The 22,776-nt window shown below is 44.7% G+C and overlaps 1 protein-coding gene across 2 annotated transcripts in view; it reads left to right on the top strand.

Annotated features, from left to right (window-relative positions):
• LOC147734740 (aldo-keto reductase family 1 member B1-like) overlaps positions 1-20,668 on the top strand; it is a 293,902-nt gene extending 273,234 nt beyond the window's left edge. For both annotated transcript variants that reach the window (XM_086953025.1, XM_086953026.1), the window contains one exon: positions 19,357-20,668. In XM_086953025.1, coding sequence (XP_086809151.1) covers positions 19,357-19,399 — 43 coding nt within the window. In that variant the 3' untranslated portion in view covers positions 19,400-20,668. The remainder of the gene's footprint in view (positions 1-19,356) is intronic.
• Positions 20,669-22,776: the final 2,108 nt, after the last annotated feature.

Below are 22,776 nucleotides of genomic sequence, written 5' to 3'. Positions count from 1 at the left end.
AGATGAAAGAAGTAGCCAAATGGATGAAGAACAGCCGTCTAAAACTGAATTCGGACAAAACGGAAGTCCTCATCTTAGGATCATCCCCCTCCGCTTGGGATTTCTCATGGTGGCCACCGGCGCTGGGAAACGCTCCCACTCCGACGGACCACGCACGTAACCTGGGCTTCATCCTGGACTCATCCCTTTCGATGACCAGACAATCATCATGCTTCAACATCCTACGTATGCTCAAAAAAATCTTCAGTTGGATCCCCACCGAAACAAGAAAGACGGTCACCCATGCACTGGTCACAAGCCGACTAGATTACGGAAACACCCTTTATGCCGGAACCACAGCCAAACTACAGAAAAAACTCCAACGCATCCAAAACGCATCAGCCAGACTCATTCTAGACGTCCCCCGCCAAGATCACATTTCCGGTCACCTGAAAGACCTCCACTGGCTCCCCGTCAGCAAGAGAATAACGTTCCGTCTCCTCACCCACGCCCACAAAGCCCTCTATGACCTAGGACCCGAATGCCTCAACACGCGCCTGTCCTTTTACAACCCCACCCGCCAACTTTGATCGTCCAATCAAGCCCTCGCTGCAATTCCACGCATCCACAGATCCACCATGGGGGGAAGATCCTTCTACTACTTAGCGGCCAAAACCTGGAATTCTCTCCCCACCCACCTCCGCCTTACTCAGAGCCACCTCTCCTTCAGAAAACAACTAAAAACCTGGATATTCGATAAGTAAGTACCCCCCTCCCTCAAGCGCCTTGAGACCCTCTGGGTGAGTAGTGCGCTATACAAATGTCAAACTTGAACTTGAACTTATCAGCCAGGCTATCTTGAATCCAGTGGCCAAGTGAGCAAGGGACTCACGTCTGAGCATACCCTGCCAACTTAGGGCGGACAAAGCGATACAAAAGGGGATGATGGACGGAGCATTTGAGCAAATCAAACACTCACCTCCAGTCAACTGATCTGGGTTTAATCCATCACCATTCTTTAGCTCACTCAGCCACCCCAGTTCAGACATGGCCATATGCAAATCAGTCTGACCCTGTGCCTCATGGGAACAGTCCAGCCCGAACTGCCAAGCCATGTCTTCTCTGGACCGGAAACAAGGATTCTGGGACCGGTTTCGGATTCATAATCCTCATCAGCCAGGCTATCTTGAATCCAGTGGCCAAGTGAGCAAGGGACTCACGTTTGAGCATACCCTGCCAATTTAGGGCGAACAAAGCGATAAAATAGGGGATGATGGACGGAGCGTTTGAGCAAATCAAACACTGACCCCCAGTCAACTGATCTGGGTTTAATCCATCACCATTCTTTAGCTCACTCAGCTACCCCAGTTCAGACATGGCCATATGCAAATCTGTCCGACCCTGTGCCTCATGGGGAACAGTCCAGCCCGAACTGTCAAGCCATGTCTTCCCTGGACCGGAAACAAGCATCCAGGGACCGGTTTCGGATTCATAATCCTCATCAGCCAGGCTATCTTGAATCCAGTTGCCAAGTGAGCAAGGGACTCACGTCTGAGCATACCCTGCCAACTTAGGGCGAACAAAGCGATACAAAAGGGGATGATGGACGGAGCTTTTGAGCAAATCAAACACTCACCCCCAGTCAACTGATCTGGGTTTAATCCATCGCCATTCTTTAGCTCACTCAGCCACCCCAGTTAAGACATGGCAATATGCAAATCAGTCTGACCCTGTGCTTCATGGGAACAGTCGAGCCCGAACTGCCAAGCCATGTCTTCCCTGGACCGGAAACAAGCATCCTGGGACCGGTTTCGGATTCATAATCCTCATCAGCCAGGCAATCTTGAATCCAATGGCATCCCATTTGTCAAATCCTGGTTGGTGACATAACAATCCCAACTGTTGAGTGAACCAAAGCGGAGTGGCTTGGGTCAGACCACCCGACCATCCCAGCTTTCGAATTGCCTGGTGCCATATCTCCACTGTGTGGGCCGTCGTACCCAGGTATTTTTTTACGAACTTTGGAGTAGAGGGCTCCTAGATATCCCTCCCTACCCATTTTATATTTATCCAGCAAATACGCTGGGTCCTCTGGTGAACGATATATCCAATGGTTCACTAATATCAACTGAGAGGCCCAGTAATATAGGCGTATGTCAGGGAGGGCAATACCACCATTATACTAGCCCTTAGGTTTTTGTATAGCTATATGGCGTGCCTTCCCATCCCAAAGCAGAGTTCGGACTTCACTGTCAATATTCCTAAAATACGAATCAGGGTCCCTATGTGGACAGTTTTGGAGGATATACGAAACCCGGGGGAGCGCTAGCATCTTAAAAAGTTCTGCCTGACCGAACAGGGAAAGGGGAAGTGACCACCAGTGCTTAACATCATTCCGGTGTCGTTCCAGTAGAGCAGCCAGGTTACGATCACAGAAGGTGTTAAAATCCCCAGATAACTGAAACCGATCGTCGCCACCTCCACCTCACACCCCCGGGTAGTTTAGGTATCGAACCATGAATTACAAAGATCACTGACTTACTCAAGTTATTGGAATAGCCGGACTATTTCCCAAAGTTAGTAAATATATTAAAGATTCTATGCACTGAGTCATAAGGGGATGCGAGATATAACAGAATATCATCTGCGTACAGAGATATTCTGTCTCCGTGACCTTCTGCCCATTTCAACCCACTAACGAGCAGGTCCTACCTCACCCAGGAGGCCAGAGGTTCAAGAATTAACAAAAAAATCAGGGGTAACAGAGGGCAACCCTATCTAGTACCTCTCTTCAAGGAGAACATTCAGGACACACGATTATTAACCCTAACCTGTCCATTGAGATGGGTATAGAGCAATCTGACCCAGTGCCTGAATTTTGGGCCAAACCCCAGATGCCGAAGAACCTCAAAGAGATAAGGTCATTCTATCAAATCAAATGTAATTTTGACGTCTAGTACCAATACCACTGAGTCCTCTGCTATGAAGTGTCTGCGACCTAGGACATTATGGAGTCAACGGACGTTCAATGCTGTGTTACGGCCGGGCACAAAGCCAGATTGATCAGCATGGATTAATGACGGGAGTTTTGAGATCAGACGATTCGTTGATAAGCGAGATAAACAATCACATTGTTGACCTGCATATGCTTACTAATCTCAGCACGGTTGCTCCATAATAGAGCAAAATGGTTTCAATAAATATTGTAAGCTGTTTTCATGTGACTTTTTTTTATATTATTGTTCACATGTATCGGTGAGAGAACCAAAGATGATAAACTGCTACCTCGATCCCTGAGAGGGTCTAGAGCAGAGGTCTTCAAACTTTTTGATGCCGAGACCCCCTTGTAAAACCTTTTAGGCGTAAGGACCCCCTTCCGACAAAAGTTTCTAGAAACTGGTACTCCTCATTATCAACTTTTGACAGCCATAAATGCGCTTGTTAGACCTCATCACATCCATCCATCCACCCTTTCATCCTTCCAGCCATACATCCATCCTTCATCCATCCACCCTTTCATTCTTCCAGCCATACATCCATCCTTTATCCATCCACCCTTTCATCCTTCCATCCATATATCCATCCTTTACCCATCCATCCATCCACCCACCTTTTCACACATCTATCCATGATTCATCCATGCAAACTTTTATGCATCCATACATCCAATCAACCTTTTATCCTCCTATCCATACATCCATCCTTCATCCATTCACCCTTTCATCCATCACCCACCCATCATTCATCCCCCCACCTTTTCATACATCCATCCATGCATCATTCATCCATGGAACCTTTTATCCATCCATACATCCATCCTTCATCCTTCCTCCCTTTCATCCTTCCATCCATCCTTCATCCATCCTTCACCCATCCACCCTTCCATCCATACATACATCCTTCATATATCCACCCTTTCATCCATCCATCCATCCACCCATTATTCATCAATGCAACCTTTTATCCATCCATCCATACATCCATCCTTCATCCATCCACCCTTTCATCCATCCATCCACCCATCATTCATCCATGCAACCTTTTATCCATCCATGCATCCATCCATCCTTTCATCCTTCATCCATCCACCCTTTCATCCTTCCATCCATCCATCCAGCCTTCATCCATCCACCCTTTCACCCTTCCATCCATCCATCCACCCTTTCATCCTTCAATCCATCCATCCATCCATCCTTCATCCATCCTCCCTTTCATCCATCCATTCACCCATCATTCATCCACCCATCTTTTCACACATCCATCCATCATTCATCCATCCACACTTTCATCCATCCATCATTCATCCATCCATCCAACCTTTACTCCTTTTGATGAATAAAAACGTATTTAAATCTAAAAAAAAAAGAAAAAAAAGGAAATGTAGGCACTAGATATCACAGGCTCTTAGGCCCAGAGTTCCAAATATTAAATATACAAGGCAATCTTCAAACTCCTATACTGTGGCTCACGGAAAAAAATAGCCTTTAGAGGTCTTGCATAAAGGTTCTGCCGAGATAAAAGAACAACAAGATAGATGTGTAAACAAGTGATTAACAGCAAAATAGAAGTCTGGGAACGAAAATAGCAAGAATTGGAGATTCACAAATCTAAAACCCATCTATTTCTTTACAGAACAACATATTCAGTCCTCAATCGATAGTAAAGAAGCAAGAAAAGCTGTAAACGAGGGATTCTCATTACAGGGAGCCTCTCTTGAAAAAGCGAAAGAATTCCAATACCTACTGTACTCCTGGCTCTCAACATGTGGGCGGAGCCAAAACCTCTGTAGAGAGGCTCACATCTGTCTGGCGACAGCTGCGCTGTGAAGCCCGCACATAAAAAGCAGCATATAACAAGCTTCCTATTATATGAGCAGTATGCAATTGTAACGAAAGCAGTGATCATCTTCCTCAAGACGTGAATACATTTAAAAGAAATGAAAGAAAAACAGAATGGTCCCGAATAAGCCATATGCCAGCCTATTTTTCTTCAAAACGTTTGCTGCCTAAAAGAACACCAGAAGGTGCTTTAGACTAACACATACTACCACTAACTGGAGTTCGCATGCTACGATAGACCAAAGATGAACTAATATTAGTTTCCATGATTTCCAACTTCCTGAGAGGAGTGTTTTCCATTTTGGGAGCAGCAGAAATAGAGAAACAATCTTTAATTAATCTAAACTATTTGTCAACCTTTTCTTTCCGGAACGAAACGAAACCCGATGCGACTAAATTGTGAATTATTTCATTAATATAATTTCAAAATGAGGACTAAAATTAAAATGTGTGCTTTTACTGCATATCTAATGTAGGTAGCACATGTGAATTGTGATTTTGTTTCACAAAATAATCAATCATTAGTCACACCCTTTCTGCTCTTGATACTATCATGCAGAAAAGGAACTGTTATTCTGTGAAGCAATTGTGTTTAAAATCCTAATTTACCTTTCCTGCAGGCCCGAAGGGCAGCAGATTCCTTGTGATAGTTCCTGGCATAATAGCCTGGTATGTGGTACATGACAGGATTCTACACACACACACAGCCACACCTGAGTACTTGACAGGTCTTTAAAAGACCTTTTACTTGTTAATGAGGCTTTGATGTTTTTCACCCCTCGGTGTGAACTCGGCCTCCGCCGTGAGCACCCTCAATCAGCCCAACGCCAGAATCTGCATGCTCTGACAGAATTTATGACCCCCCTTCCAAGGACTCCACGACCCCCCTGGGGATCGCGCCCCACACATTGAAGACCTCTGGTCTAGAGTGTTGTGCTCTGGGGGGCCAAATTGCTTGTCTCTCTGGAAAGGTTAGGAGGGCAAGTGAGGCACATTAGCTAGTTGGATTTGGGCCCCAAGGTACTGATATGGTATGGTCATTCAGGGACATATGTTCAAGACCAGTGATAAAATTATCGTCGATTTAGCGGCAGAAAACTGCCACTAAAATGGCGATAATGGGCTTGATAATATGCTCTATGGAATTCCAATTGAAGCACATGTTAAACGTGAAGGATATCTAACATGGGCTTCAATTGGAATTCCATAGAGCATATTATCAAGCCCTGTATCGCCGTTTTACCAGCAGTTTCCTGCCACTAAAGCGGCAATAATTTTATCGCCTGTCTTGATAATATGCCCCTCATTGCCTACATACTGATGTTCTATGGTCCCAGGCATAGTTCTGTTTCTGGGCTGAATCCCAGCAATAGAACACTAAACACATTATTTAGGGACAGGTAAGATTTACATTATAACTTTTATTAATTTATGATTACTAATGCAATACTTGTGTCCTTTTTGTTGCAACTTAAAATTCTTTATTATTTCACTTTCGTATCATTTTACATTAAACATATTTACAACAATCTGGTAGCGTCACCCTGTTCTCTTGGTCTGCACTTCCTTGTTTCTCATGACACAGGAAGTTGTTTGCTATTGGATTTTGTTGTTTAGTAAGCACAGAGTAAGCAGTTTACCAATGGCTCACCCCCTTTATTTATTAATGCGAACATCTTTAAATGAAGTGTTACCCCTTTCATGTATACAGAATGTTGCAGCAAAGCCAACAGAATGCACAAACACAATGCTTATATATTCCTCTTACATATGTAAGAGACTACGCACAAACAGATAGAAGTACAACTTTATTTTAGGACACTCTTCCAAAATAATTGTCTTAAAAATTTACAATTCCTAAAAAGTTCTGCTTTAATTATGATTTCACCAAAATCCTTATAACAAATAAAAACACACTACATAAAAGGGAAACTATTGGATACAATTCGTACAGTTTTAAATGTATTTTTGCTGCAGCAGCCCTGTCATTGTTACACCAGCAGTTAAGCATTGCTGCTGCATTTGGCGAAATAGTATTGATTTGTGAAGTAATTTAATTCAGTCTAAGGTTTAGTTTACGGGTAGATAAGGTACTGTATAGTGAGAAGGCTTTCAAGCATTCTTTTTTAAAGCTAATGGCATTCTGCACTCTCCATCAAGTAAAAGCGGCAGCTTCGGTACTTCAGCAATTCTCACCCTCTACGTTAGTCATACATTTGTCGCGAGGTAACCAAAAAGCTTCTAACTTGCATCTTCTAGCTTTTAAATCCGCATGTATATGCCCTATTGCCCCGTTTAGGCTTACTTGATGGTTCCCCTGGCCCTTTGCCCTTGCATGTTGCTGGTTTTCCTAGGACACAACAGTCACAGATCAGAGAGAGAGAAGAGTGCAGGAGTGCAGATGTCATGCTTGTTCATAATTAAAATAACAAAAATGTTTGAAGCATATGAGAAGTAGCATTTCAGCCATGGGACACTGTTAAGAAGAACACAAAGACCAACAGAGAAAGGTATACTAAAACCAATAGAAACGGGGGAAAAGTAAGTGAGAAGCACACAACCAAATGAAAAGTGAGGGAAGGATGTAGGCTCCTTTAAAGATTTATAAAAATTGATAGATTTCACAAGCACAGTGCAAGTGCTGTGCAGGTGAAAACTAAAAGGTAATATACCTACATGGTCAACCTGCACCTTTTATACAACTTCCAGACCATGGATACTCATATGTCAATCATTGACAGTCCTTTGACAGCCCTAGAAATAAGGTAGTGCATACAGTAACTCCTAACAAAAGGGCTCGATCAAAGGGCAGGTAGATGGGGACTTTAATAACAGAAATAAACCAAACTATAATAATACGTTTTAGACTACATAGTGAGTATCCAGAGTCATTTTAGACATAGGGTAGTCATTCCAAGACTATGGAGAGTTTTCAAATATGTTTCATGTTCACAAATAGCTAGGTCTGATCCTCCACACCACCAAGCATTCTTATATATTTTTTGGATGTGTTTTCCTGAATACAACCTGTTAGAAATGGGAGTCTCCGGTGGCTGCGATATGCACCCTGTCCAAGTAGGCACCCTTCCTTCTAGTTAGGATAAGAGGTTTACACACCCAAGATAACTGCTGCTCAACACATTGGTAGCTTGGCACGAACAGTCAGGCCTATCTCAGAGGCAATGTGTAAAGTATGTGTACATAACACACACATTAACACAGTGAAAACACTACAAATGAACACCCCACCAGTCTACAAAAATAAAGTATATTTACATAAACGAAACATGACCAAAACACCAAACATCCAACACACACAACTCAAAATATCACTTTTGAAAAGGTTTTAGCAATTCTGTCTATAGATCTCTATGGATGCAGTGATTTTACACAAATCACCTTTAGATGCATTAAAATCCAAAAAGAGAAACAGCCACAGAGGAGGAAAGCATTGGAAAACAAAGCAATGTGTCAGTTCCTGAGTCCCTGGGTAGGCGATGTGACAGTTATGCTGCACGCAGGAGAAGGGTTGCATCGAATCTGGACTTTAAGGGGAAGCAAGGCATCAAAATCCAAGATAGTTCGGTCTGCGGGGGATGGCGTAGAAAATTTGGCACACAGGTGTGATGCATGGAAATCTGGACATGCTAGAGGTCAATGAGACCAGGCTGAACAGGCGATGCATTGATTTCTTCAGCCACAGTCCAATGATCTATCAATTCATTCAGCCACACAGCAGGGCCGGCACCTGAGTCATTGGGGTGGTCTCGGACATCAGAGACATGGTGCACTGAACTCTGGCAGCAGTTGTTTTTTCTGCCATGGGCAAGGGCTGCGTCGATTTCTTCAGCCTCACAGCAGCAATACGTGCAAACTTTCCTGCATGGCCGTGCTGCATCTGAAAAACATTTGCAGAAAGGGAAAGGCATCAATTTGGATGGTTTCAAGTAGCAAATCAACCTCCAAACACCCAGAACTGGAATTGGCACCACAAGGCAGGTCAGATTCCCCAGCAGTGAAGTTCAAGGATGCAGCAGATGACGTCTTTGACAGCCCTGACACCTCTTAACAGGTGGCAAGCTCACACAAAGGCTTGGAGAAACTTTACAAGCAGGATACACAGCACATTTCTGCCCTTTTCCTCTCCAAAGCAACTGCAACTGCAGGCCAACCAAGCAAAGCAGCACACAGTAAAGAGACAGTACGCCTCCTCACAGCTCCTCAGCTCTTCCCCTTGGCAGAGTCCCCTCTTGATCCAGAAGTGTTCCATCTGTCTGGGGTTTTAGGTCCAATATTTATACCCTTTTTGCCCTTGAAGTAGGCATACTTCAAAGATAAATCTTTGTAGTTCACAAGTTCCTGCCTTGCCCTGCCATTTCTCCAGATACTCTCCAGGGGATTGAGGCAGCATTGTAAATGGACATTCACTGCCCTATTCAGGTGTCAGTCACAACACTAGCTCAGCAAGACTGTCTAGAGTTAATCAGTATAAACCAGACATTGATTCCACCGGCAGGCAGAGGCACGGGATGGTTAAAAAACAAAATGTGTTCTTTCTAAAAGTGGCATTTTCCAACACACAATTTAAAAACCAACCTCACAAAAATATGTATTTTTGAATTCTGAGCTCAGGGAGCCCAAACTCCAAATCACCATCTGTCCCCAGTTAAAAGTTACACATGTGAAATGTTACAAGGCATCTCCAATGATAACTTATGTAAGAGACAGGCCTTGCAATAGTGAAAAACAAAATTGTCAATATTTCACTATCACGACATGTAAAACACACCAGTACTAAACCTGGGTGGTAAACTACACTCCGTCGGCGGAGGTCACAGAGTTTTATTCACTCTGCACTCTGCTTGGAGGGCAGAGTTCGGCAAAAACTCTGCCTACACCACGTAGCAGAGTTTTCTGGCACTCACCAATACTCAGAGAATTTAACGGACACCATTGTACCGTAATTAAGCCCTTCTGGGAAGCTTAACATCCTCACTGCTCAACTAAACTAATTCTGTGAGCCGTCTCTCAATGAGAGGTACTGCTAATTGCAAGATGATCTATGATTGGAGCACCGGGGTCATGTCAGCCAATGCTCATGCCTCATACTGAATACAGGCATCCTGATTGGTTGTGGAGTCCACATGAGCTTTGTGATGAGGCATCCTCCTGAATGGGTATTGTAAGCACAACACTTTCCCTGAAGGAAGTGGCACAGCCTGGTTGCAGGTCTTTCTGGGTCCAGATCTCAGCAGAGGGTGACCAGTTTTGAGGACGTTGATGACACCATGCAGCCTGAGTAGCAGCTTCTGTGGGCTACCGGCTCTGCTCCTGCTGGGCCCAGTGAAATTGGGCAGCGGCCACCCTCAGTGCCTGGACTACAAGCCCCCTCTCCAGCCCCCATACCTTTATAATTTTGTTATTCCATGTACTCCGGTTTCGGCTGCTGTGACTAGCTCCAGGATGTTGAGGAAATTTGAGACACAAATCAGCGGGTTTGTGCAATCAAGCTGCTCTCACATCCCTCCGGGTCCTTGGAGGCCCTACGCCTGTACAATAAATTCTTAAGACTCTGACCAGTCAAAAATGAGAGTTACAATTAAGGGTCAGCGGCAGGTGAGTGGATCTTCCCGCTCCAGGAACTCCGTGGAATTCCATTGAGTTTTTATGCAACTCAGCTGAAATCCGTGTAGTACAACTCTGAGGGGTCCACTCACCCTTAACTAGTGCAGGTCCTACCTTTCACACACACTGTACCCAGCGCATGGGGTACCTTGGGCCTACTTTAGGGATGTCTTACATGTAGGAAAAGGGCAGGTTAGGGCCCACCAAGTGGGTTCACTTACCAATTCGACATGGCAGGATAAAACTTCACTCACTAACAAGGCAGTGGCAGGCCTGAGACAAGTTTACAGGACTCCTAACTTAGGTGGCACAACCAATGCTGCAGGCCCACTAGTAGCACTTGATATACAGGCCCTGGGCACACCAAGTGCTCTTTACTACGGATTTACCAGTAAATCACATACAACAATCATAGATAATCAATCAGAATCACAATTTACACTGGGAGCACTTGCACTTTTGCACTGATTAGCAGTACCTAAACCAGAAAAAAAAGTCCAGCACACCATCAGAAATGCAGAAGGTAGAGGCAAAAAGACCAAGGATGCCTGATCTAATACAATCTCATGCTTTCTCATCTTAAAGAAAAACTATGTTGGTGCACAGGTTTTCGCCCTGTTTCTTTGGGCCCCTGGAAGGTTGGTGGTACACTGTTCAATTTAACTGTTAATTTCTCTGCAGTCAGATTCATTTCTTAGGGTACAAAAGGTCTCTAAACAGGCCCTTTAAGTCCTCAGTTTCCCATGGCACAGGCCATAAAATCAGTTTTAGATTTTGGGCTCCTTGAACATTTTCCAAACTTTTGAGTATGTCCTAAAGGTGTACTTTTGATTTTGTTGAACATTTAATAGGATGGGTTAATCACCGCGCCCTGCTGGATCACAGAAATATCCAAATTATCAGTTTAGCCACTACTTTCTGTGGCCTGATCTCAACTGCTATAACTCTTGTGAAACATCAATAGTTTTGACTGAACTGACATCAGGTTGGATTTGAGCCACTCAATATTCATGTGAATGAGGTCAACGGATGCCATCACTACTCTTTGAGCTCCCACCTCTCACTTTTAATAGTATCTTCCTGGTCACCACCACTACTTCCCATTGCACTATCCTGGGTCCATGGCCTGGAATAGAAATAATCCTCCAAAGGGCATTCTTTGTTGGTTTTCATCGCATGGGTCTCCCTAGAGGCAATCCTTTGCTCTTTGAGTGTTTTCCCCATAACCACCAAGTGGTCAGGTTGTCATATCCTTTATGTGTGGACATGTGAGAGGCTCCACTAATACCAACGTTTTACACATTATTCTCAGAACTGCAGGTTGTTTATGGGCTCAGGGTGAGCACCTGCTTACTCCCCCTGCTCAAAGAACTGAGCAGATAGTTCAAATCCCTTGTGGCAAAGGGCTGTTGATTGGGCCTACTGGAGGTTGCTCTTTACTTGCCCACGTCTGCTTTAGTATTTTTCCTCCTGAATTTCCCTGGCCAGTCAGTATGCTCCATTGGTTCTCGTTCTCCACTGAGAATAGCCATCTACCCATGGCTGCGTGGTCAACCATGGAATACTCCACAGGATATCACCACCATTTCTTAGCCACACATTGATCCACATTTGGAGATATCTCGCCACAAACCAGAGTTGTGCACATATTCCACAAGATTGCTCATCTGCGCACCAGTTGAAAGTGCGATTTGAATGAGGCTGGAAACCTTTGTAAATGAAGCGGCTCTTGTTTGTCACTCATTGCGATCGCCCTTGTGGTCCTTACTGCTTTTGAATAATTTGTGTCTTATTTATGCACAAAGCTTTCGCTCAATACAGTTGGCCTGAGTTGATGATGTTTATAAGCCACTTATAGCACATAGGCCTCATTGGGTCATTGGAAAATAATATCAGATAGCATAGACTTTAAATGTTTATTATGAAGCAAAAGCTATAGGCTTGACTTATATATTGTAAAAAGCAAATGTTAAGGTCTGTAGTCCTTTTTGGGCAGATTGTTATTACGCCGGATTAAAGCCCCCTGGTAAAGTAAGGAAATTTTTAGATAAGGATGTTATTACTTTTTTCAACAAACCCCGGGTTAGAACATGTATACTGTGATTACCTTGATGCGCCGCCTTGCGAGTAATTGTATACTCTTTTGTAAATTGTGATTTTGTGTGCATTTTCAATAGGATCTTGAAATCCTGCTTGATAAAACCAAATCTGGTTCTCCGCTGGATGTCTGCCCGCTAAAGATCCTCAAGCAGTGCAGAGAATCTCTCCTTCCTCCTCTGGTTGACATCATGAACAGAGCGATGAAGGAAGGCATTTTTCCCCAACAGTGGAAGAATGCTGTAGTAAAACCCTTGCTTAAAAAGCCTTCTCTGGACCCCGGGGTGTTAAAGAACTTTCCCCCCATTTCACTGCTCCCGGCTCCCGCAAAGATGCTCGAAGCCCATCTAAATAAACATCTGGCTGCATTTGTGGAGAGCTCGGGCTGTTTGGATCTCTCCCAGCATGGCTTCAGGAGGGAACATAGCACCGAGTCTGCCCTCACCATAGTGCTGGATACCATCCGCACCAGAGTTGATGAGGGTCAGACCTCCCTCCTGATCCTTCTAGACCTCACAGCGGCCTTCGATACCCTGTCTCCTGTGGTGTTAACATCTCGCCTGAGGGAGATTGGGGTCCGCGGGTCTGCTCTGGGACTCCTTTCCTCTTTTCTCGACCTTAGAGAACAAAGGATAATGCTGGGATCGTTTCTATCTCCATCCCTGTCTGTGCAATGTGGGGTCCCTCAAGGGTCAGCGCTTAGTCCTACCCTTTTTAATATCTATGTGACCCCCCTTGCCAGACTTATTAGATCTTTTGGGATGGAGGTAGTTTCCTACGCGGACGACACTCAGATCTTAGTCTCTCTCTCCCAGCCAGCTACGTCAACTGCCGCCAATTTTAGATCTTGCATGGAGGCAGTTGGCCAGTGGATGATCCACAATTCACTAAAGCTGAATGGGGAGAAGACGGAGGTGATGGTTTTTGGAGGAAAGGAATCGATATGGTCGGCGGAGTGGTGGCCGAACTCGCTGGGCGTATGTCCCGAGCCCACCTTGTCAGCAAAAAACCTGGGAGTTATGATCGACCCCAACCTTAGTATGTGCCAACAGGTCAACAGGACTGTTTCGACCTGCTGGGGGATTATCCACATACTGAGGAAAATCAGGCACTTCTTGTCACCCCAGGCAAGAAAGCAACTTGCTGTCGCTCTTTTGGGCTCGCGACTAGACTACTGCAATGCGCTGTATGCAGGGCTGAACAAGAGTCACCTACAGCGCTTGCAGGTGGTCCAGAACGCGGCAGCGAGATTTGCTCTTGACCTACCAAAACGTGCCTCTGCCACTGAAGCCCGAAAACAACTGCACTGGCTCCCCGTTGAATACCGGATCCTTTTCAAATCCATGTGCCTGGTGTATAAAGCACTTGCTAAACCCAGCCCTACAAGCATGGGATCCATTCTTTCTCGGCATAACCCTAGTAGGAATCTTCGCTCCAGTCACAAACTTCTCCTCTCTGTACCCCGTGTTAGAAAAGCAAGATGGGGAGGTAAGGCCTTTTCCTTTCTAGCACCCAAATGGTGGAATGCCCTCCCTTTGGAAGTAAGATCCAGTCCCTCTTTGCAAACTTTTAGATCCGCGCTTAAAACTCATCTTTTCACACGTGCATACCCGTAGTGGTACTTTGTATTTTCTGTATATTGATTTTGATAGGCGCCTTGATACCTTCGGGTTTAGTCTGCGCGTTATAAGTTGCATAATAAATAAATAAATAAATAGTATGACTGTATGTCTCATAATTGGATTGCCTAGTGGTAGAGCTTATCCAAAATACATCATGGCACTGTTGGATAAAACAACAATCCAGTCCTAGATGATATAGGCATTATTGGTTCATTAGGAAACGCTACATCATGCCAGTGATGCCATAGGTCTGCTCTGTTTATTATAAAACATTGTAACAAAGGCAGTAGATGTGACTTATTTTTTGTGAAAAGAGCCAACGGGCCTGAAGGTAGATATGGATCCTAAGAATCTTTGTTAGGCCATGTTAGTAGGGGTTGTATACTGTTTTGCCAACTGCAGACTTATACATACTTGTAATGTTATTGCTATATGCCTGATGGTTGCCTAATTAAAAAAGCTTATGCTCGATGCAGTATGCCTAAAGCGGTGATATACCAGCATTAAAGGCCATAGTACTGATAGGTTCAGTGGGAAAAGTTATGTCAGATTCCGTAGGTTTGACCTGTTAAATATTTAAATTTAGACAAAGGCAGTAGTTTTGACTATTTATAATGAAAAGGTATATTAAGGGCAGTTACATTCATACACATAGATAGTTAGAAACAGTTAGTTGGTGGATTATCGGATGCATAAGTATGTGGATGAGTGACAGAGTCCATGTAGGATGAGTTGAGTGTTTAAACTCATCAGTGACTGCAGAAAGACTTTCAGTTCTAGGCCAGCCCTTTTTGCATTACTAGTGTTTGTTTTTTAGGGACTTACAGCCTGATTCATGAAGCAAAATTGCGCTCGCAATAGCTGCGAAAATGCTATTGCGGGCGCAATTTCCCTAATCGGTATTCACCACGAAAATAGCGAATTCGCTAACACAGAATTGCGAAATCGCTAAAAGATCAGCAGAATCCGGGCAGTAGACCATTTGCGATTCGGAAATAGCGAGAAATCACGGATTCTGCGAAAAAAATAGCGAAATCGCAATATCCTCGCAATCGGGATTCATGAAAAATCGCAATTAGCGAAAACCCCCAAAATCGCAGTTTGCGAGGCGCAATTTAAGGACAACCCAAAGCAGGTGGTAACCATCAAACCCATAGTAAAAAAAAATTGAAAAACCATTGGCCAATCAGCAACTGGTGCTGGTCTGACCAAACACATTTAAGGAGAAGCAGCATCAGCATAAGGAGTGTCACAATGCCAGGAATGTACATGGTGGTCAGGCGGCGAAGGCTACAGCGAGCAGCACGGAGGAGACGCAGAATCCAGGCCAGGATATTCCGCCAGCGGGTCACCCTGCTGGGCCAAACCAGAGAGCAAATATACGCAAAGTACCGCCTGAATGGGGCAATGATCATCAAGCTAATTCAGGACCTTGACCCCCTGATGCAGCACCCAACAAGGCGGACTAATGCCGTGCCAACACATGTCCAGGTATTGTGTAGCCTGCACCTCCTGGCCTTGGGAGCTTCCAGTGGATAGTTGCGGCTGCTGGGGGGATATCCCAGCCCACCATGTCCCGCTGCCTAGGGAGTTTCCTTGACGCAATGCTGACCCAGCTACACCACCACATCAAATTTCCAACAAGCCAACAGGATTTGGATGAGACCAAGCTTCAATTCTACAATGTCGCCCATTTCCCACACGTGATAGGATGCATTGACTGTACCCACATCCACATCTGCCCACCAGCTGCAACGGAGTACATGTACCGCAATCGCAAGTCCTATCACTCCCTCAACATCCAGATGGTCTGCAATGCTAAGACATACATCACGGACATAGTGGCACAGTACACGGGGAGTACACATGACTCATTCATATTCCGGCACAGCGGCCTCCACACACGACTGGCCAGGGGAGACTTCGGGAAAGGACACCTACTTGGTAAGTACACTTTGCCCACAATGTCACACTGCGATGAAGTAGCTGCGCTGCACAGGCACTCACCCTCTGCTCCTCTCATTCAGGTGACAGTGGCTACGCCCTGCGTGAATACCTCCTCACCCCATACCTCAACCCTGCTACACCACAGCAACGGCGTTACAACGTATCACACATACGCACAAGGAATTGCATTGAGAGGACTTTTGGGCTACTGAAGAGCAGATTCCGCATACTTCACAAGACAGGTGGGGCCATGTACTACAGTCCTGATGTGTGCTGCCGCATTGTGGCTGTGTGTGCAATACTACACAACATTGCTACCAAGCGCCGGATACCTGTAGACATCTCCGGCAGTGAGTTGGAAGGGGACGACCGGCCACCTGTACATGTGCGCCATGCACGCGGGGAGAACTCAGCTGAAGGCCACAGACGCCGCAACCACATCACAATGAACAGTTTCTAGTACACCCACTCCCCTCACCCAACAAATCACAATTGCATGCAAATGGAAATAATGACAGAACGCCAATGTATGATGCAATAATAAATATTATTGTTGGATTCACAATAATAGTGCAAGTTGCCATCCTTCCTATGCAATCAGTATTGCCCTATACTGCTGCGTCCAAAACACAGGGCAGGCTTATAGTGTCAGCATGTCCCTGTCAAAGTACATGTCACTCAGGTGCGCCTCCGGCGCGAAGCACCCAAGCGCCTCTCTGGCTCCTCCTCTGCCACCGCACGTGACCCTGCAGTGGGCCTGGTGCTACGTCGTAACACCGCAACCTGTGAAGCAGACTGGCTGCTCACACTTGAGGTGGCCTCGCTGGCATCGTCCCCCCGACATTGCCAGGTAGAGCAGGATGGAGTGCCATAACGGCAGTGGTGAGGTGCTTTAACACTCTGGCCACATCCTCGCAGCATTGGATTAGCTGCTGCTGCTGCGCCAGGGACCGTCACGATAGCTGCGACGTCACATTCCCGATCACGTAGTTTGATCTAGTGTATGCGGACAGCCGCGTCAGTAGCTGCCGGTGGTGGCGGCGGGCGGTGTTGCGCTAGGATATTAGCGCCGCAGTGTTGGCCTCCATGGCTGCCGTCATGCGGTCCATCCGCTCAGCCACATTTGCCACATTGCGGCCTATATTGTGTAGCTGCATCTGTATGGCCCCCTGCCGGCGTGCCTGCAGCTGGTGAATGCGGAGCATCCTACGCTCTATGCTCATGCTCGGCAAGCGCACTTCCATCCCTCTTCTGGCGCTGGGTGCATTGTTCTGCAGGTGAGCCCTGCCATGCCTGCTCTGCTGGCTGGCCACATTGGGTGGGCGCTGTGTCACCGCTGTCGCTGGACCAGATGTGGATGCTCCAGCTGCTGGTGGCCTGGCTGCAGGAGTAGGTGGTGCGCCTGATGGTAGAGGCGCAGATGCTGTGGGCCTGGCTGCAGGGGTAGGTGGTGCGCCTGATGGTAGAGGTGCAGATGCTGGTGGCCTGGTTGCAGGGGTAGGTGGTGCGCCTGATGGTAGAGGCGCAGATGCTGTGGGCCTGGCTGCAGGGGAAGGTACTGTGCCTGTTGGTGCAGGCTGTGTTGGTGACCGCACCTCCTCAGCATCCAGTGGTTGCTCATCGATGAGCAGCCTGTCACTGTCGCTGCTGTCTGCGCCACCTGTGAGGGGAAGTGGACGTTCATTAGTTGCATGTACCTGTCACACGTGCACTTGCGACATGCATGCTGGCTGACATTCCCTGACTGGCTGTGGTATTGCGTACTTTGGGACCTGTCTGGCTGCATTGGGGTACTTGTACATTGTGGGCAGACTACATGTCCCACAATGCTTTAGGGCATTACCTAATGTGCACGGATGGCATGACTTTGGAACATTATGGGAGGCTATAGGGTCATGGCCATTGATAGGGGACAGGGTCGCAGTCGCATGCCATTACCTTGGCTCTCTTGGGTGGGGCGGGATGAGTCCAATCTTGTGACCCCAATTCACGCCTCGAGCTCCAACGTGTCTTCGACGCGGTCCTCCATGGGGGTGTTGGGAGGGACTGTAGGTCCTCCCCCTCCAGTGGCCAGGGTCTCGCCCAGCCTCTCGGCCACCCTCTCTTTGGCACGACCTCGGAGGTCGTACCACCTCTTCTTTAGTTCCTCCAAGGACCTGTGTGCCACGCCCACGGAGTTCACTGTGGCCGCTATCCCGACCCAGATTCGCCTTTTTTCCTGCTCAGGCACCCTCCTTGATTCTCTGCCAAACAGTTTAGAGTGGTTCTCCACCAAACCTTCGATGAGGTGCTCCAACTCCCGTTCGGAGAACTTCAGTTTTCTCTTGCGCCCGGTGTTGCTGGGCCCAGGTACAGCCTCCTCTGCCATTGCTGCAGTGAGATAGGGTGTGGAAAAACAAGTTTGCAGGTGTCCTGGTAGGAGCTGAGTTGCTTGCTGCCTCGAGGTCTGCCTCACTGTTGAGAATGGGGGTGGGAACTGGCTGCTTCCTGGTTGTGATGTCATCACTGTGCTCGAAATGCGACTTCCCGTTCTTGCGATTTTGCGATCTCGCATTTTGCGATCTCGCTATTTGCGATATCGCTATTTGCGATATCGCAATTCCTACACGGATGTTGCCGAAAATAGCGATTATTCTGCGATTCCCGTAGCTCGCAATCGCTTTTTGCGGCCGCGTGCGAATCGCATTTTTTTATCGCAAAATATCATGAATACCGATCTGCGATTTCTAAATTGCGATTCGCTGTTAATCGCAATTTGAAAATCGCAGATTTCGGTTTTCATGAATCAGGCTGTTACTTCCCTTCTGTAGATTGCTTTTCTTGCCCCTGCTTCTCTTCTTTTCCTGACAATGACCTACCTGCCCTCTTTCCTGTAAGTTTCTAACATTCACCCTACGCTTCCTGTGCACAGATATATTGCACCTCGTCCCTGCACCCTCTGAAAGTTAACTACCTTAAACCGAGAGCATCTTTCCCACAAACATTTTCTCTCCACCTCACTAGGAGTTAGCAAACCTCTGGCTTAGTCTTTCTTCTTTGCTACAACACCTGGATGTTCATTGAGTCTTCTTTGACCTTCTGCCTAAGTAAATGACACTGGGAGATCCCAAGGTCAAGATCCAATTGAACTGCTGCAAATGTATGTGAACCCCACGAAATGATGCCCCCGAGATATGTTGGTGTGTTCTTTAAAACGATGCTTCGTAATTGTCCTTAAACAGTTATTGTTGTCTTTTTTTGTCTTTCAGGTGCAGAAATCAGAAGGATTACCCTTTTACAGCAGAGTTTTAAAGTTCGTATAACTGCCTCAACAGGATTCGGAGTATTCCACTGCAAGACAATGTAGTGCCTTTCAGAAAAAGTGATATGTTAAACAAAAAGCTGACTGGTGAAACTAAATGTCCTTTTCTATGCGCCCGATTAATCGGGCTGTAAATAAATAATTCTGACTCCTAATTCTTTGGAGAAAAATTGATGTTTTAGGTTTAAAGATATGAAAGGATCATGTGAATGAATCAAACCTTCAAAAAATGTCTCTCAAGAAGTAAACAATCATTGGATGGGAGGAGCAAAAGAAGTTCAGAGGACCGCGCCTCAGAATCAAAGCCCATATGATTGAAAATAATCAGTTGATAGTGTCCTTGTGGCATAAGTGGCCTAGACTGAGGCAATGTTGTTCTTGAATGTCACCTGCTTTAGCTCTAACTTCATGCTTATGCACACAGAATCCAATGAATGTCAAGTGCTAATATTGCAAATGGAACTGCAGCAATAGTTCACATGGGGGCATATTATCAAGGGGTTTATCTCTGCTTTTTTGGCTTTAAAAGCCAAGAAAGGGGAGATAAAATTATCTCCCTATTACCTAGCTGTCGCTAACACCAGTTAGCGACAGCTAGTAGGAGATAGCGACCATATTGGGTCCCCCTTTGCATGTCAGTTACATTTATCACTAATAATATGCAAAGTGGGCGTTCCAAGATGTTAGCGACTGGCAACAGTCGCTAACATCGCTATCTCCTATTACCAACTTTTGGAGATATTCGCCCTAAGCGCGAATATCTCCAAAAGCTAACACCTGCCCCTGAGCAGTTCTTAGCCATGTTATCCAATGGTAGGTGGATAACATGGCTAAGAGCATTAGCTCGGTAATGCATGAATATCGCTGACTTTTCAGCGATATTCATGTATTTCGGCCGATTTTTATCGCTTAGGAGATAAACCTTGATAATAGCAAGGTTCCTAAGCGATAAAAATCGCCGCAGCTCGGCGATAAATATATTGCCGCTAAGCCAACATAGCGATAATTATCGCTAGTTGTTGGAAATATGCCCCATGGCGTGCAGGATCCTTTGCATGATACCACCTTGTGCTTGCGGCCCTGATGGTCTCCAGGACTCTTAGGAAAGTGTTGTCTTTCACTCTAGTTGGGACCTCGCATGTTGTTTGCACCTCATTAATGTATTGTGATAAGTATTTGTTAATTCTAACAGAACTCCGCAACATTGAATCCTCCAAAGGGAGCAAGCATTGAAAATAAAAAGACACAAACATCCTGAATTATGCTCTTCATTCCACAGCTGAATCAGCATGAAGCAATGTAAAGGTGGTGTACTAACAATGGGAAACAAGTAATGACAGCAATTTAATTGACATTGAGATCTTTCTTAACCATTCATTGAAAATCAAGTTGTATATTTTGAGACTTCAGATTGTACTCCAAGTAGGGCTCATAGGTAATGGGTGTAGTACTAAGGGTATTTGTGTTCGTTTTGTGAGGCTACTGTATTTTCCAGAACACTCTGGATTTTAAAAAAAAAGTAATAATGTCCATATCACTCTGTATGCTTGTTATACCGGGATTAATATAATGAAATTAGCAACCCAATATACCCTTGAGGGTTCGGACCAAATGAAATAATAGGGTAAAAGCACCTTCAAGGGATTTTACTAATAGTATTTTATGCTTGTTTGTAAAATAAAATTCACGACCCAGATGAATGATGGTTTATATGCAAACATGTATATCCTTGTTATTCATTCAAATTAGATAGTGCTAACAGTCACTATATACGGGCCCGATTTACAGAATGAACTTAAGACTCAATCCTAAACTTACTACTATTTTGTTATTCACAGAATGCACTTACTACTTTTGGCATTCACAGAATGCACTTACTACCTTTGGTATTCACAGAATGAACTTACTACTTTTGGTATTCACAGAAGTTAGGATTTTGTCTTAAGTAAGACAGGCTTAAGACAAAATCCTAACTTCTGTGAATACCAAAAGTAGTAAATTCATTCTGTGAATGCCAAAAGTAGTAAGTGCATTCTGTGAATACCAAAATAGTAGTAAGTTTAGGATTGAGTCTTAAGTTCATTCTGTGAATCGGGCCCATATTCTTTATGTATTACTTAATAAGTAGGGTACTAGAAAGTATATCAACAATGTTACAAGAAGTCAATGATACAAAAACAAAACAACTCCACTGGAACAGTTGTATGCGCTTTTCTTCTTTGTTGCAATAGATACAAAGTAGTGAGAGAAAAAGCGTTGGTCGACGTTTCGGTCTCTAGAAATTGATTGCCGAGACCATCTTCAGGACAAAACGAAAATATACTGGTTGACCCCTAAAATAGCATAGAACAAGAATTACTACTTATTCTATCCCACAGCTAATCTGAGACACCTATACATTATTTACATTTATTCACAATTATATCACCCGAAAAAAGAAAAACATATTATAATGCTCTAAAATCTAGCATATTAGCTGATTTTACTGCTTTGAAATTGACAGAAGAGAATATGGTGCATCGTCATGTACAATAGCCTGTATCATAATTCATGAATAGTCAATCTATGAAAAGGGGCTCACTTCCACATCTATAATCTCTAATGTTATTATTATTAAAGAAGGAGAGAGATAGTAAAAATAATACTGAGCAATCAGATTAATCACCTCCAAACTTGTCAAATTAATGAAGCACATTAATACCTTTATAATGTGCAGGATGATCGTTATTTATAGCAGTCTGTCAATGGTGATTCTAACAAATGAAAATAAATTCACAATTGGTCGTAAATCTGAAATGCCAAAGATGAAAAACATTGCATCGGTATTTACACAATGAAATTCCCAAGGTGAATCGGACACACTCAATTCTGGCCTAAGTACAAAAAAGAAATGGACGCTTCATAAAAATTTTATTAGAATGGGCAAATTATTCATATGACGCTTGTACAGAAAACTTCTCATGAATCGATGTTAAACATAATGATGGATAGTTTGATCTCCTTTCAATGAATGTGAAGCAGTGCTAGAGTGTGTAGTGATCACTGTCTTCAAAGGTGAATGGATTTGAGTGTCTGTTGGGTGAAAGGAAAACTCATTTAGACAGGAGCAACATTTTATGTGGCAAAGAACCGAATCTAGTCAGTCCTTTTAATAACCTTGTTGGCATGACTACTTAATGCATTAAAATCTCGTGTCTTGGGAACTATAACTTATATTAAATTAAAAGATTGCAGTTTAGTCGGTCATTATGCTGAACTCATTTTGGCAAAAAGCGTATTAAATCACATCAATGTTGCGACTTAAAGTGCCATCATTAATGCAATTGAGAGCTACCGATTTAAACTAGACAACTAAAAGAACACCAAA

The sequence above is a fragment of the Lissotriton vulgaris genome, chromosome 1_2 (genome assembly GCF_964263255.1).
Source record: "Lissotriton vulgaris chromosome 1_2, aLisVul1.2, whole genome shotgun sequence".
NCBI lineage: Eukaryota > Metazoa > Chordata > Amphibia > Caudata > Salamandridae > Lissotriton > Lissotriton vulgaris.
This window is presented reverse-complemented; position numbering and strand designations above follow the sequence as displayed.